The sequence below is a fragment of the Anolis carolinensis genome, unplaced genomic scaffold, assembly GCF_035594765.1.
Source record: "Anolis carolinensis isolate JA03-04 unplaced genomic scaffold, rAnoCar3.1.pri scaffold_10, whole genome shotgun sequence".
Lineage (NCBI taxonomy): Eukaryota > Metazoa > Chordata > Lepidosauria > Squamata > Dactyloidae > Anolis > Anolis carolinensis.
The window spans coordinates 5,608,204-5,624,773 of NW_026943821.1; the positions used below are offsets into that span (position 1 = coordinate 5,608,204).

Sequence of the window (16,570 nt, forward strand, 5' to 3'; positions counted from 1 at the left end):
AGGTAGCTAGCACCAGTCTTGCTTGATTGTAGGCGAGGAATTTGCTGGCGGCCTCCCATCCAAATACTGACCGAGGATGACCCTGCTTAGCATCCAAGATAATAATAATAATAATCTGACACCTTTAGGGTATTTTTGGGCTTGGTAGAAGGTAACTAGCGCCAGTCCTGCTTGATCGTAGGCGAGGAATTTGCTGGCGGTCTCCCATCCAAATACTGACCGAGGACGACCCTGCTTAGCATCCAAGATCAGAAGGCTCTGACACTTTTAGGGTATTTTTGGGCTTGGTAGAAGGTAGTTAGTGCCAGTCCTGCTTGATCGTAGGCGAGGAATTTGCTGGCGGTCTCCCATCCAAATACTGACCGAGGACGGCCCTGCTTAGCATCCAAGATCAGAAGGATGTTTTAGGATGTTTATATTGCAAAGTGAGCTCTGTGCAAGACATACCCTTCTGCCTGCCCCTCTCCTTGGTCTCTGATCTCTTCCAGGCCTTGAGGGTTTATTTTTAAGTTCGGCCGGGGGTTAATTTTAGCCCTTTGGCCTCCTTATCGCAGCAGCTGCCGCATTTATAGGAGACGACGGTGAAAGGAGAGCCGGCCGAGAGGCGGCCGCCTCACCAAGTGTCTGCTGCGTCCATGACATCAGGTCAAAGGAACTAGGTTTTTTCCCATCTGGATTCAATCAAATGCCAACACAGGGAGAGCAGCACACTTTCCCCGAACAAAGCAATAAACCTCTGCAATTGGATTTTCTCCAAGAAAAGGGACTAAATGCTCCTAAAGCGAGTCTGGAATCCTGTTGCCGACCTTTGTTTCATTCCCAGTTTTGCATTTTGGACTTTTGTGGATTCGATTGTCCTCTTTCTAGGAATTTCTAGGCCCTCTAATGCAGGGGTCCCCAAACTAAGGCCCGGGGGCCGGATGCGGCTCTCCAAGGTCATTTACCTGGCCCCCGCCCTCAGTTTTATAATATAATATTTTTATATCAGTTTTAATAATATAATATATTGTATATACATATAATATTGATAATAATCTTATGTTATACAATATAATACTAATAGAAATTCCATATAATAATATTAATTATATGTTATATATTACATATTATATAATAGTATAGTGGTATAGTTCCATATAGTAATATATAATGCTAATATTATGCTATGCTAATAATATAATATATTGTATGTACATACAGCTGCTCTGAGTCCCCTTCAGGGTGAGAAGGGTGGGATATAAATGTAGTAAATAAATGCAGTAAATAAATAATTAATTTTAGACTTCGCCTCGGCCAAAGTCTGACATGACTTGAAGGCACACAACAACAACAACAATCCTAATTAACTTGACTATCTCATTGGCCAGTAGCAGGCCCACACTTTCCATTGAATCCTAATAGGTTTATGTTGGTTAAAATTGTTTTCATTTTTAAGTATTGTATTGTTCTTTCGTTGTTGTTGTTGTTGTTGCACTACAAATAAGACATGTGCAGTATGCATAGAAATGTGTTCGTATTTTTTTTTCAAATGATAATTCGGCCCCTCAACAGTCTGAAGGATTGTGGACCTCTCCTTAAAAAGTTTGGGGACCCCTGCTCTAATGCAATCCTATGGTCGGCTTCCAGCAAAAATTCACCATAGAAGACCGAGAAATTCCTTTAAAAGGCATTTTATGCATTTTTTTAATAATAATTTTTATTGAAAGAAAAAATTTTTGAATACATAAAAAGTGGGGGAACATTATGTGTTATAGGAAAGTAAGAAAAAAAAGAAGATAAAGTACAGTAGAGTCTCACTTATCCAAGCCTCGCTTATCCAAGCCTCTGCATAATCCAAGCCATTTTTGTAGTCAATGTTTTCAATATATCGTGATATTTTGGTGCTAAATTCGTAAATACAGTAATTACAACATAACATTACTGCGTATTGAACTACTTTTTCTGTCAAATTTGTTGTATAACATGAAGTTTTGGTGTTTAATTTGTAAAATCATAATCTAATTTGATGTTTAATAGGCTTTTCCTTAATCCCTCCTTATTATCCAAGATATTCGCTTATCCAAGCTTCTGCCGGCCCGTTTAGCTTGGATAAGTGAGACTCTACTATATGTGTAAAAAACAGAAAAAGAAGAGAACCCCCCCCCCCGATATATATCTGTATATATACCTATGTATCCAAAAATGTGAAAAGGGGAAAAAAAAGTAAATATAGGGGGAACTTGTACTTCCATTCTTCATTCTTTGGGTCTTCCTTTCTTTTATATATATACATACACACATATATAGCTGTATTTATAATTCTATTTCATTAAATTTTCATGTATTCTTTAAAAAGACTCCAGTCTGTGCTTCTAACATTGTTTCCTGTGACTTTTTTCAGTAAAAATGTTAATTTATCCACATCCATGATATCCATTATTTTAATTAATACGTCCTCTTTTGTTGGCACTTCTTCTTGTTTCCATTTTTTAGCATGCTGCTGTTGTGATATATACCCATATGATATCCTTATTTCTGTCCAATTTTTCTTCCTCCCCTATCATACACAATAGGAAATATTCAGGTCTCAGATGAATTTTAATTTTTAAAAGCTCTTGAACTGTTGCATGGACCATTTTCCAATAATTGTTAGCCTTTTTGCACATCCACCACATGTGGTAGAACATACCTTCTTGATCTCCAGGCATTCTATGCATTTAACATAAAATTTATTTACAGTTTATTTATTTACAGTACAGTAGAATCTCACTTATCCAACACTCGCTTATCCAACGTTCTGGATTATCCAACGCATTTTTGTAGTCAATGTTTTCAATATATCGTGATATTTTGGTGCTAAATTCGTAAATACAGTAATTACTATGTAGCATTACTATGTATTGAACTACTTTTTCTGTCAAATTTGTTGTAAAACATGATGTTTTGGTGCTTAATTTGTAATATCATAACCTAATTTGATGTTTAATAGGCTTTTCCTTAATCCCTCCTTATTATCCAACATATTCACTTATCCAACATTCTGCCGGCCCGTTTATGTTGGATAAGTGAGACTCTACTGTATTTATATTCCACCCTTCTCACCCTGAAAGGAACTCAATGTATATAATATACATGGCAAACATTTGATGCCATTAGACATACGACATATATAGCCAGACACAGAGGCAATTTAACATTTTCCAGCTTCCGGGTTCAAGAGGCTATGCTCGATTCTGGCCACAGGGGGAGCTTCTGCTTCATCATCCACTGTGACACCGAGTCCTTGATGGAGTACTTCCTCATTCTTCTGCAGACTGCTGGAGATTTTATGGCATCGTAAATTAGTTAAATTAGCCTCCCCATAAGTGATTCCTAAATTTTCCTATTTGACAGATGCTACAGTCTTTAGGGTTGCTTAGATAAACAACAAACTAGGCTATTTAATGGTCGGGCACTTAATCCAACCTGGGCTTCGAACTCATGATCTCTCGGTTAGTAGTGATTTATTGCAGCTGGCTACTAACCAGCTGCGCCACAGCCCAGCAATACAGTCTTTATTTATTTACTACCTTGAGAACCCGGCGGTGCCTGGGTTATTTGAAAAAGGCATTGTTTGTTTTGGGGTGTTAGGTAATATCAGTTTGGTAATTTGTAGCTCTATTTCTTAGGGAAAAAGCCAGTCTTTCCTATTGTTTTTATGAATGCTGCCATTAGAAAATGCATAAGGATGGGTGAACTGCAATTCCCAAAATTGTGAGCCAATCACCCTCAACCTCGCCTGTATGCACAGTTGGCCATGTTGAGTCTGTGTACCAAGTTTGGTCAAAATCTGATCGGCTGGGTTCAGTGATCTATAACTCCCAAAATCAAAGGTCAGTTCTCACAAAAACTTCCAGTATGTTCAATTCGTCATGGGGCTTCTATGTGCTAAGTTTGGTCCCAGTCCATTGTCAGTGGGGGTCATAGTTTCTCTGGATGCAGGTGAACTATAACTCCCATAAATCAAGTTCAGTTTTTCCCAGACATCTCCAGTATGTTCTGTTGGTCGTGTGGAGTCTCTAGTCCAAGTTTGGTCCAGGTCCATCATTTGTAGGGGTTGCAGTGATCTGTGGAAGTTGGAGCTGAATCGAGTTAAGTACTGAAAATCCCATAATCTGTGGTCCATCCTCCCCCAAACCTCACAAGGATGTAAAAAGGGTCATGGGGGGTCTGTGTGCCAAGTTTGGTCCAGGTCCGTCATTCATGTGGGTCGCTGTGGTCTTTGGAAGTGAGTGAAGGTACTGCAAATCCCATCATCCATGGTCCATTCTTCCTAAAACCATACAGAGAAGTAAAGAGGGTCATGAGGGATCTGTGTGCCAAGTTTGGTCCAGGTCCGTCATTCGTGCGGGTCGCTGTGGTCTCTGGAAGCGAGTGAAGGTACTGCAAATCCCATCATCCATGGTCCATCCTCCCCCAAACCTCACAAGGATGTAAAAAGGGTCATGGGGGGTCTGTGTGCCAAGTTTGGTCCAGGTCCGTCATTCGTGTGGATTGCAGCGGTCTCTGGAAGTGAGTGAAGGTACTTCAAATCCCATCATCCATGGTCCATCCCTCCTAAAACCATACAGAGAAGTAAAGAGGGTCATGAGGGATCTGTGTGCCAAGTTTGGTCCAGGTCCATCATTCGTGTGGGTCGCTGTGGTCTCTGGAAGTGAGTGAAGGTACTGCAAATCCCATCAGCCAGGGTCCATTCTTCCTAAAACCATATAGGGAAGTAAAGTGGGTCATGAGGGATCTGTGTGCCAAGTTTGGTCCAGGTCCATCATTCGTGTGGGTCGCTGTGGTCTCTGGAAGTGAGTGAAGGTACTGCAAATCCCATCAGCCAGGGTCCATTCTTCCTAAAACCATACAGGGAAGTAAAGAGGGTCATGAGGGATCTGTGTGCCAAGTTTGGTCCAGGTCCGTCATTCGTGTCGGTCGCTGTGGTCTCTGGAAGCGAGTGAAAGTACTGCAAATCCCATCATCCGTGGTCCATCCTCCCCCAAACCGCACCAGGATGTAAAGTGGGTCATGGGGGGGGGGGGGGAGTCAGTGTGCCAAATTTGGTCCAGATCTGTCATTTGTGGGGGTCACAGTGGCCTGTGGAAGTGAGTGATGGTACTCCAAATCCCATCATCCGTGGCAAGTTTGGTCCAGATCCATCCTTGGTTGGGTCACATACACACATACTGTACATATTTTCACTTCTATTATGTGTAGAGATAGACAGATTTCCATTTTCATAGGGATCCTGTGGCCTAGCAAATAGTATTCTTAAAAATCGTCTGAAGACAAATGTAAACCACCAAAAGGAAGCTTCACTTGTATCTAGGCTGTTTTGAGTATTTAATTTGCATATATGATTAGTCCAATATATTTTTATTTGCATATTGTACATCACTTGTGTCTCATATCAGGCTGTGTTATTCTTTTGCCTTTGGTGCCACATACTGGCCATAGGTGGTATTGCAGAAAGCAGACCACAAAAAGTCAATGGGAGATAACACTATGCAACACAATGTGTTGTCGAAGGCTTTCATCACAGGGTTGTTGTATGTATTCCGGGCTGTATGGCCATGTTCCAGAAGCATTTTCTCCTAACGTTTCGCCCACATCTATGGCAGGCATCCTCAGAGGTTGTGAGGCATGGAGAAACTAGGCAACCTTCCATACAACAACACTATGCAACACTATTTTTGTTTCCGGGATATAAATGTAATTTTCCAATTCATTCTATCATAAAAACATGGGAAAAGTTTATTAAATTTCCAAAACTTTGCAGTACTTTTTTTGCTATACCTTTTTCAATGAGTATCTCATAGACTCTCAACCAATTCAACGTAGTTTGTGGCAACCACAAAAACAAAATTTATGGAGTACGACAACTACAGTAGCGTCTCACTTATCCAAGCTAAACGGGCCAGCAGAAGCGTGGATAAGCAAATATCTTGGATAATAAGGAGGGATTAAGGAAAAGCCAATTAAACATCAAATTAGGTTATGATTTTACAAATGAAGCACCAAAACATCATGTTATACAACAAATTTGACAGAAAAAGTAGTTCAATACGCAGAAATGTTATGTTGTAATTACTGTATTTACGAATTTAGCACCAAAATATCACGATATATTGAAAACATTGACTACAAAAATGGCTTGGATAATCCAGAAACTTGGATAAGTGAGACTTGGATAAGTGGGCATGGCCCCATGTATGCCGCCCCGAGTACCCATTGGGGAGATGGTGGTGGGGTATAAATAAAGTTTTTATTATTATTATTATTATTATTATTATTATTATTATTATTATTATTATTATTAGTGTACTGTAGATGTAATAGATAGATAGATAGATAGATAGATAGATAGATAGATAGATAGATAGATAGATAGATAGATAGATAGATAGATAGATAGATAGATAAAGGTAAAGGTAAAGGAGTCCAGTCGTGTCCAACTCTGGGGATTGGTGCTCATCTCCATTTCTAAGCCAAAGAGCCGGCGTTGTCTGTAGACACCTCCAAGGTCATGTGACTTCCAAAATGACTTGGATAATCCAGAGGCTTGGATAAGCGAGGCTTGGATCAGTGAGACTTTACTGTACTTTCAAAGGAAGGACCTCACAAATAAACAGGAAATAACACTTTCAAACCAGGAACACATTTTTTTTTCTCCAAATTTTGTTACATAGTGTAATGCAAACTATTCATGGTCGCACTTTATTCTGCTTCGGTCAGACCTCACCTGGAATAATATTGCAATAATAAAGCAATGGCTATCTGTCAGGAGGGATCCGATTGTGTCTCCCTTCCTGGCAAAAATCGGGTTGGACTGGATGGCCCTTGGGGGTCCCTTCCAGCTGTGTTATTCTATTTTATTCTATGTTATTTGTCCCTCCCGTCCAATGGAGATGGGTCTCCTGGGGTTTCGAAGGAGGTGGCTTTCTTTCTCTCCTCCTTCCTTTGGGGTTTCAACAGACAACAGATGCTTATTCCAAACAGAGGCCAGGAAGGAAGAGTTATCCGAAAGAGTCCTCAACAGGTAAGAAAGAGCATCAGTCCTCATGGCCTTTTCTGCCTCCTTAAAGTGAGTCTAAGAACTTAAGAACTGAGAGTCTGGATGGGAGGTGGATATCCTCTTTTCAGTGGGAAAGATCCAAGGGGGAGTTGAAACAGACCTTAAAGATGGAAATAATCCAGGGATAGGAATATGGAATTATAGAGATGGAATCCATCTATCTGGACACACATACACACATATATAGGATTTTATATCTATCTATCTATCTATCTATCTATCTATCTATCTATCTATCTATCTATCTATCTATAAATCCAACACACACACACATATGTATGTATGTATGTATGTATGTATGTATGTATGTGTTGGATTCACAATTTGAAAATGTAATATTGTTGCGGGAGATCGGAATGGAGCCATGTCTCCTTTTGACAATTAGATAGATAGATAGATAGATGATACATTTTATATTCTTACGTTTTGTTGAATTTGTATTATTAACTGATTTTTTAAATTTTGTTAACTATGTTTTATTTCAATCATGTTTTTTGCTCTGATGGATTGTTTGTATTTGTGTCTCTGGGCATTTTGTCCCATATGTAAGTCGTCCCAAGTCCTGTTTGGGAGAGGGTGGCAGGGTATAAGAATTATTATTAGTATAGGTAGATGAGACAGACAGACAGACAGACAGACAGACAGACAGATAGATAGATAGATAGATAGATGAGTTAGAAAAATACTTAGATGATAGATACATAGATGATAGATAGATGTCATAGATAAATAGGTAGACAGATGAGATAAGATAGATACATACATAGATGACAGATAGATAGATAGGTAGATAGGTCGATACATGTGATAGATAGTTATATAAGATACATACATACATAGATGATAGATAGATGATAGATATATGTAATAGATAGATAGATAGATAGATAGATAGATGAGTTCGAAAACTACTTAGATGACAGATACATAGATGATAGATAGATGTGATAGATAAATAGGTAGACAGATGAGATAAGATAGATACATACATAGATGATAGATAGATAGATAGATGAGATACATAGAGACATAGATAGATGATAGATACATGTGATAGATAGTTATATGAGATACATACATACATACATACATACATAGATGATAGATAGATAGATAGATAGATGTGATAGATAGATAGATAGATAGATAGATAGATACATAGATGATAGATAGATAAGATACATAGATACATAGATACATAGATGATAGATACATGTGATAGTTATATGAGATACATACATACATAGATAATAGATAGAAAGATAGATAGATAGATAGATAGATAGATGTGATAGATAGATAGATAGATACATAGATGATAGATAGATAAGATACATAGATACATAGATACATAGATGATAGATACATGTGATAGTTATATGAGATACATACATACATAGATAATAGATAGAAAGATAGATAGATAGATAGATGTGATAGATAGATAGATAGATGTGATAGATAGATAGATAGATAGATAGATAGATAGATAGATAGATAGATAGATAGATAGATAGATACATAGATGATAGATAGATAAGATACATAGATACATAGATACATAGATGATAGATACATGTGATAGTTATATGAGATACATACATACATAGATGATAGATAGAAAGATAGATAGATAGATAGATAGATAGATAGATAGATGTGATAGATAGATAGATACATAGATAGATAGATGATAGATAGATAAGATACATAGATACATAGATACATAGATGATAGATACATGTGATAGTTATATGAGATACATACATACATAGATGATAGATAGAAAGATAGATGTGATAGATAGATAGATAGATAGATAGATAGATAGATAGATAGATGATAGATAGATAAGATACATAGATACATAGATACATAGATGATAGATACATGTGATAGTTATATGAGATACATACATACATAGATAATAGATAGAAAGATAGATAGATAGATAGATAGATAGATAGATAGATAGATAGATAGATAGATAGATAGATAGATGTGATAGATAGATAGATAGATAGATAGATAGATAGATAGATAGATAGATAGATAGATAGATAGATAGATAGATAGATAGATAGATAGATAGATAGATAGATAGAGGTAAAGGAGTCCAGTCGTGTCCAACCCTGGGAGTTGGTGCTCATTTCCATTTCTAAGCCAAAGAGCCGGCGTTGTCCGTAGACACCTCTAAGGTCATGTGGCCGGCGTGACTGCATGGCGCGCCGTTACCTTCCTGCCGGAGCGGTCACTTTTGATCTACTCACATTAGCATGTTTTCAAGCTGCTAGGTTGGCAGAAGCTGGGGCTAACAGCGGGTGCTCGCTCTGCTCCCTAGATTCGAACATGCAACCTTTCATTCCGCAAGTTCAGCAGGTCAGTGGTTTAATCTGCTGTGCCACCAGGAGCTCCAGATACATACATACATACATACATACATAGATGATAAATTCATAGATGATAGATACATAAATGACAGAGAGATGTATTACATACATACATACATACTTGATAGATGCATAGATAGATGATAGATAGATACAGAGATGAGATAAATATAGATAGATGATAGCTACATAGACAGATAGATGATAATATATACCCATCCATCTACCATCCTTTCTGATATTTACCGGCTTGGAGATAAGAGGAGGGATTGTTTTGTATGTGTGTGTGTGTGTGTGTGTGTGTGTGTGTGTGTGTGTATATATATATATATCACATTTTAATATGCTATGCATAAAATTATTATTATGATTATTATTATTATCATCATCATTATTATTCCTTGCCGGCTGATCCAACGCAGTGTTCTTTTTTTAATGGTGTGAGAAGCTTTGAGTCTTGTTTAAGAGGAAAGCAGGGCATAATAATAATAATAATAATAATAATAATAATAATAATAATAATATACACCCATCCATTTACCATCCTTTCTGATATTTACCAGCTTGGAGATGACAGGAGGGATTGTTTTGTATATTTATATATATTATTAGAAAAACATTTTAATATGTTATGCATAAAATTATTATTATTATTATTATTATTATTATTATTATTATTATTATTATCATCATCATTCCTTGCTGGCTGATCCAGCGCAGTGTTCTTTTTCTAATGGTGTGAGCCGCTTTGAGTCTTGTTTAAGAGAGGAACGCAGGGCATAATAATAATAATAATAATAATAATAATAATAATAATAATAATAATAATAATATACACCCATCCATCTACCATCCTTTCTGATATTTACCAGCTTGGAGATAAGAGGAGGGATTGTTTTGTGTGTGTGTGTGTGTGTGTGTATGTGTATGTGTGTATATATATATATATATGAAAAACATTTTAATATGCTAAGCCGGCGTTGTCCATAGACACCTCCAAGGTCATTTGGCCGGCATGACTGAATGAAGCGCCGTTAATAATAATGAGTCTTGTTTAAGAGAGGAAAGCAGGGCATAATAATAATAATAATAATAATAATAATAATAATAATAATAATAATAATATACACCCATCCCTCTACCATCCTTTCTAATATTTACCAGCTTGGAGATAAGAGGATTGTTTTGACACGAAGGAGCAGCTGGAAAGGCTTGAGCACAGCTGGCAAGTTGCTTTCTCCATAGGGATTCAATGGGAGAAGCAACAACTCCATCTTCCAAACATCTCTTTGTGCCACCTGTCCTTTGCAGGTGTGGTTTTCGCAGATTCGATTATACACATATGTGATTAATATAGTTCTCTTTAGGAACCTCTAGATGCAGCGCCCGCTATTAGCCCCAGCTCCTGCCAACCTAGCAGTTAGAAAACATGCAAATGTGAGTAGATCAATAGGTACCGCTCCGGCGGGAAGGTAACGGCGCTCCATGCAGTCATGCCAGTGGCCACATGACCTTGGAGGTGTCTACGGACAACGCCGGCTCTTCGGCTTAGAAATGGAGATGAGCACCAACTCCCAGAGTCAGACATGACTGGACTTAACGTCAGGGGAAAACCTTTACCTTTACCTTTTTTACAATATTATACTACTGATAATACAATATAAAAATATTAATTATATATTATATATTAAATGTAATATTACTAATAATACTACCATATAGTACAATATACAGTAGAGTCTCACTTATCCAACACTCACTTATCCAACGTTCTGGATTATCCAACCCATGTTTGTAGTCAATGTTTTCAATATATCATGGTATTTTGGTGCTAAATTCGTAAATACAGTAATTACTACATAACATTACTGCGTATTGAACTACTTTTTCTGTCAAATTTGTTGTTAAACATGATGTTTTGGTGCTTAATTTGTAAAATCATAACCTATTTTGATGTTTAATAGGCTTTTTCTTAATATCTCCTTATTATCCAACATATTCGCTTATCCAACATTCTGCCGTCCCGTTTATGTTGGATAAGTGAGACTCTACTGTAGTAATTTCATGCTTTATATTGTGCTATGCTAATAATATAATGTATGTTCATTTGATTTGTAAGCCGCTCTGAGTCCCCTTCCGGGTGAGAAGAGCGGGATATAAATGTAGTAAACAAACAAATAAATAAATATTGATTGTGGAAAAATGACTCTGCACATGCTCAGAGGCATGGAAGAACCATAGATAGTATGAAATGAGAGTCCTTTCTTTTAATTGGCTTGGTTTTCCCCACCAAAGACACCCAAAGGAGTCTTATTGCCCACATAATCCTTGATTGTGGAAAAATGACTCTGCACATGCTCAGAGGCATGGAAGAACCATAGATAGGATTGTGGCATGAAATGCGAGTGCTTTCTTTTTCTTGGCTTCTCTTCCCCCCACCAAAGACACCCAAAGGAGTCTTATTGCCCACATGATCCTTGATTGTGGTGGGAAAATGACTCTGCACATGCTCAGAGGCATGGAGGAACCATAGAATTTTTTTTCGTGTCAGGAGCAACCAGAGTTACTTCTGGAGTGAGAGAATTGGCCGTCTGCAAGGACGTTGCCCAGGGGATGCCTGGATGTTTTGATGTTTTACCATCCTTGTGGGAGGCTTCTCTCATGGCCCCGCATGGAGCTGGAGCTGAGAGAGGGAGCTCATCCGCGCTCTCCCTGGGTGGGATTCGAACCTGACAGCCTTCAGGTCAGCAACCCAACCTTCGAGTCACAAGGCTTTTATCCCCTAGGCCAGGGGTCCTCAAACTTTTTTAACCAAGGGCCGGTCCACAATCCTTCAGACTGTTGAGGGGCCGGATTATCATTGGAAAAAAAATAAACAAATTCCGATGCACACTGGATATGTCTTATTTGTAGTGCAAAAACAACAACAACAACAAGAACAATGAAAGAACAATACAATATTTAAAAATAAAAACAATTTTAACCAACATACATTTATCAGGATTTCAATGGGAAGTGTGGTCCTGCTTCTGGCCAATAAGATAGTCAAGTTAATTAGGGTTGTTGTTGTTGTTGTTGTTGTTGTTGTTGTTGTTGTTGTTGTTGTTGTGTGCCTTCAAGTCATTTCAGACTTTGGGCGAGCCTAAGTCTAAAATTTATTTATTTATTCATTCATTTATTTATTATTTACTGCATTTATTTACTACATTTGTATCACACCCTTCTCACCCCAAAGGGGACTCAGAGTGGCTTACAAATTATATGTACATACAATATATTATATTATTAGCATAGCACAATATTAGCATTATATATTACTATGTTGAACTATACCACTATACTGTATTATTATTAGTAATATTATATGTAATATAGAATATATAATTAATATTATTATATGGTATTATTATTAGTGTTATATTGTATTACATTATAATATTATTATCAATATTATATGTATATACAGTAGAGTCTCACTTATCCAACACTCGCTTATCCAACGTTCTGGATTATCCAACGCATTTTTGTAGTCAATGTTTTCAATATATCATGATATTTTGATGCTAAATTCGTAAATACAGTAATTACTACATAGCATTAATGTGTAATGAACTACTTTTTCTGACAAATTTGTTGTATAACATGATGTTTTGGTGCTTAATTTGTAAAATCATAACCTATTTTGATGTTTAATAGACTTTTTCTTAATCTCTCCTTATTATCCAACATATTCACTTATCCAACATTCTGCTGGCCCGTTTATGTTGGATAAGTGAGACTCTACTGTAGTACAATATATTCTATTATAAAACTGAGGGCGGGGGCCAGGTAAATGACCTCGGAGGGCTGCATCCGGCCCCCAGGCCTTAGTTTGGGGACCCCTGCCCTAGGCCATCGGAGGCTCCTGGAACCATAGATAGGACTGTGGCATGAAATGAGAGTCTTTCTATTAGTTGGCTTGGCTTTCCCCACCAATAAGACACCCAATGGAGCCTTATTGCTCTTAATTGCAGTAGAAAAAAGACTTTGCACATGCTCAGAGGCCATAGATAGGGTTGCGGCGTGCAACAAAGCAACCCTGCCTAAGACCCTCTTGCTGCTCTATAGGCTTTTATCCTCTTTGCCCATCACTGATTGTGGAGATCCTTGTGGGCAGAAAAAATGACTCTGCACATGCTCAGAGGCACTGTGGCATGTAATATCGGTCCTAATGATAATCCTTGCAGCCAGCTTGCTGAACATCACCAAAGACCCCCCACGGGAGCCTTTTGCTGCTCGGTCGGCTTTCATCCTTTGCCGTAACCTTTCCTTTGGCCTCGCAGGGGGTGGCTCTGCAATTAGCCCGGGCTTTGAACCTCTGGCCAAGAGCCAGAAAGGAAGAGGAAAGCAACGGGATCATTAGCCGCGTTTGCCTCCCACCGCTCTCTTTTCCTCTTGGACCGTGGCACAGTGTCACGGCTTCCCGCCGCTGTGCCGTTTGTGCCGTGCCGTACGGTTTCCCTTTATGGCCACCCCATCTTGCCCTTGCGTGCTTCTTCTGGGGTTTATTCTCATTTCTTCTTCTTCATAATGTATTATTGAGTAATATACGTGGCATCCCGGCCTCAAGGATCTCATGATTGTAAACAACTTCAATGATTCCCAATGAAAAACCGACAACTCATCAATTAACATAGGGCCATTCTTAGGAGTATATTATGCCCCAAAGGATTTAATAAAAAAGCTAAGTTTTAACCTGGCCCAGTTTACAGAAATTCATCTATATACAGTAGAGTCTCACTTATCCAAGCCTTGCTTATCCGAGTTTCTGGATTATCCAAGCCATTTTTGTAGTCAATGTTTTCAATATATCGTGATATTTTGGTGCTAAATTCGTAAATACAGTACAGTAGAATCTCACTTATCCAACATTCGCTTATCCAACGTTCTGGATTATCCAAGCCATTTTTGTAGTCAATGTTTTCAATATATCGTGATATTTTGGTGCTAAATTCGTAAATACAGTACAGTAGAGTCTCACTTATCCAACATTCGCTTATCCAACGTTCTGGATTATCCAAGCCATTTTTGTAGTCAATCTTTTCAATATATCACGATATTTTGCTGCTAAATTCGTAAATACAGTACAGTAGAATCTCACTTATCCAACATTTGCTTATCCAACGTTCTGGATTATCCAATGCATTTTTGTAGTCAGTATTTTCAATATATCATGATATTTTGGTGCTAAATTCATAAATACAGTACAGTAGAGTCTCACTTATCCAACATTAGCTTATCCAACATTCTGGATTATCCAATGCATTTTTGTAGTGAGTGTTTTCAATATATCATGATATTTTGGTGCTAAATTCGTAAATACAGTACAGTAGAGTCTCACTTATCCAACATTCGCTTATCCAACGTTCTGGATTATCCAACGCATTTTTGTAGTCAATGTTTTCAATACATCGTGATATTTTGGTGCTAAATTCGTAAATACAGTAATTACTACGTAGCATTACTGCGTATTGAACTACTTTTTCTGTCAAATGTGTTGTCTAACATGATGTTTTGGTGCTTGATTTGTAAAATCATAACCTAATTTGATGTTTAATAGGCTTCTTCTTAATCCCTCCTTATTATCCAAGATATTCGCTTATCCAAGCTTATGCTGGCTCGTTTTGCTTGGATAAGTGAGACTCTACTGTTTATATTTAAAATTAGCATAGCATGAGGTTTGGGGAGAACTGACCTTCCATTCTGGGAGCTGTAGTTCACCCACAACCAGAGAAACTGTAACCTCCACTGATGATGGACTTGGACCAAACTTGGCACACAAAACCCCCACGACTAATTCAACCTACTGGAGTGGTTTGAGGGGACTGACTCACCATAGTGGGAGTTGTAGTTCACCCTACAGCAAGAGAGAACACTGAACCCTACCAATGATTCATCTAGAGCAAACTTGCCCAACATAACAAAGTTTAGGTACTCATGGAGTTTCAGGGGGTTAACCTGGCATGGAGTTCACCAACAACCATTTTGTATAATTAAAATTGACTGGGAAACGCTGGGCACCCAAGCTAGTATGGATATAAATATGGATATGTTCATTGCTTTCTTGTCTCTCTGCCATTCCATCGACAGCAAAGCCAAGGTTGACCGACCATAATGTCCAACAACATGGCCAAGATCGCCGAAGCCCGTAAGACGGTGGAGCAGCTCAAGTTAGAAGTGAACATCGATCGCATGAAGGTAAGCCTTCCAAACAACTCACAGGTAATTTTCAAAAGTATAAACATTTTTGTTAATGATGTAATGGAACAATATTTGGAAAATTCTGCAATATTTTGCAGATATATATCTATATATATATATAAAAGGATAATGAAATTTCGGCCTAGGACGAAACAACAAAACTACACATCCCAGAAACACTAAACTTGGCAGCACAACCCCTCATCCATGCCTCTACGTTCATACAACAAAAAGAAAAGAAAAATAAAGTCCTAATTAGAGGGAGAGGAATAATTGTTTTTATCCAATTGCTGCCAGTTAGAAGGCTAAGCTCCGCCCACTTGGTCTCCTAGCAACCCACTCAGCCCAGGGGACAGGCAGACTTAGGTCTCACTTAGGCCTCTTCCACACTGCCTATAAAATATAGATTATCTGATTTTAACTGGATTAGATGGCAGTGTAGACTCAAGGCCCTTCCACACAGCTATATTACCCATTTATAATGGACTTAATGTAAGGTAAAACCTTTACCCTTGACCTTAACTACCACCAATTCCTCAATACTTTATTTCCCATACCACCAGACTTCGCCACAGCAACGCGTGGCCGGGCACAGCTAGTGTGTGTGTATGTATGTGTGTGTGTGTGTGTGTGTGTGTGTGTGTGTGTGTGTGTGTATATATATATATATATATATATATATATATATATATATATATAATTTGAAATGTATTTGCTGTACCAATGCTTTTGACACGAAAGACTGATGCCCAATTTATCATTTACATTTATCTCGATAATACCATTTTACATATATATATATATATATGTAAAATGGTATTATTGAGATAAATGTAAATGATAAATTGGGCATCAGTCTTTT

The 16,570-nt window shown here is 37.9% G+C and overlaps 1 protein-coding gene across 2 annotated transcripts in view; it reads left to right on the top strand.

Moving 5' to 3' along the window:
• The window catches only part of gng8 (G protein subunit gamma 8), a 31,651-nt gene that overhangs the window by 11,586 nt on the left and 3,495 nt on the right, over positions 1–16,570 (top strand). The window contains exons 1-2 of one of the 2 annotated variants that reach the window (XM_003228046.4): positions 6,770–7,042; positions 15,598–15,705. In XM_003228046.4, coding sequence (XP_003228094.2) covers positions 15,622–15,705 — 84 coding nt within the window. In that variant the 5' untranslated portion in view covers positions 6,770–7,042; positions 15,598–15,621. Of the gene's footprint in view, positions 1–6,769; positions 7,043–15,597; positions 15,706–16,570 lie in introns of those variants that run through there. The other variant, XM_016997747.2, reaches the window with a different exon arrangement.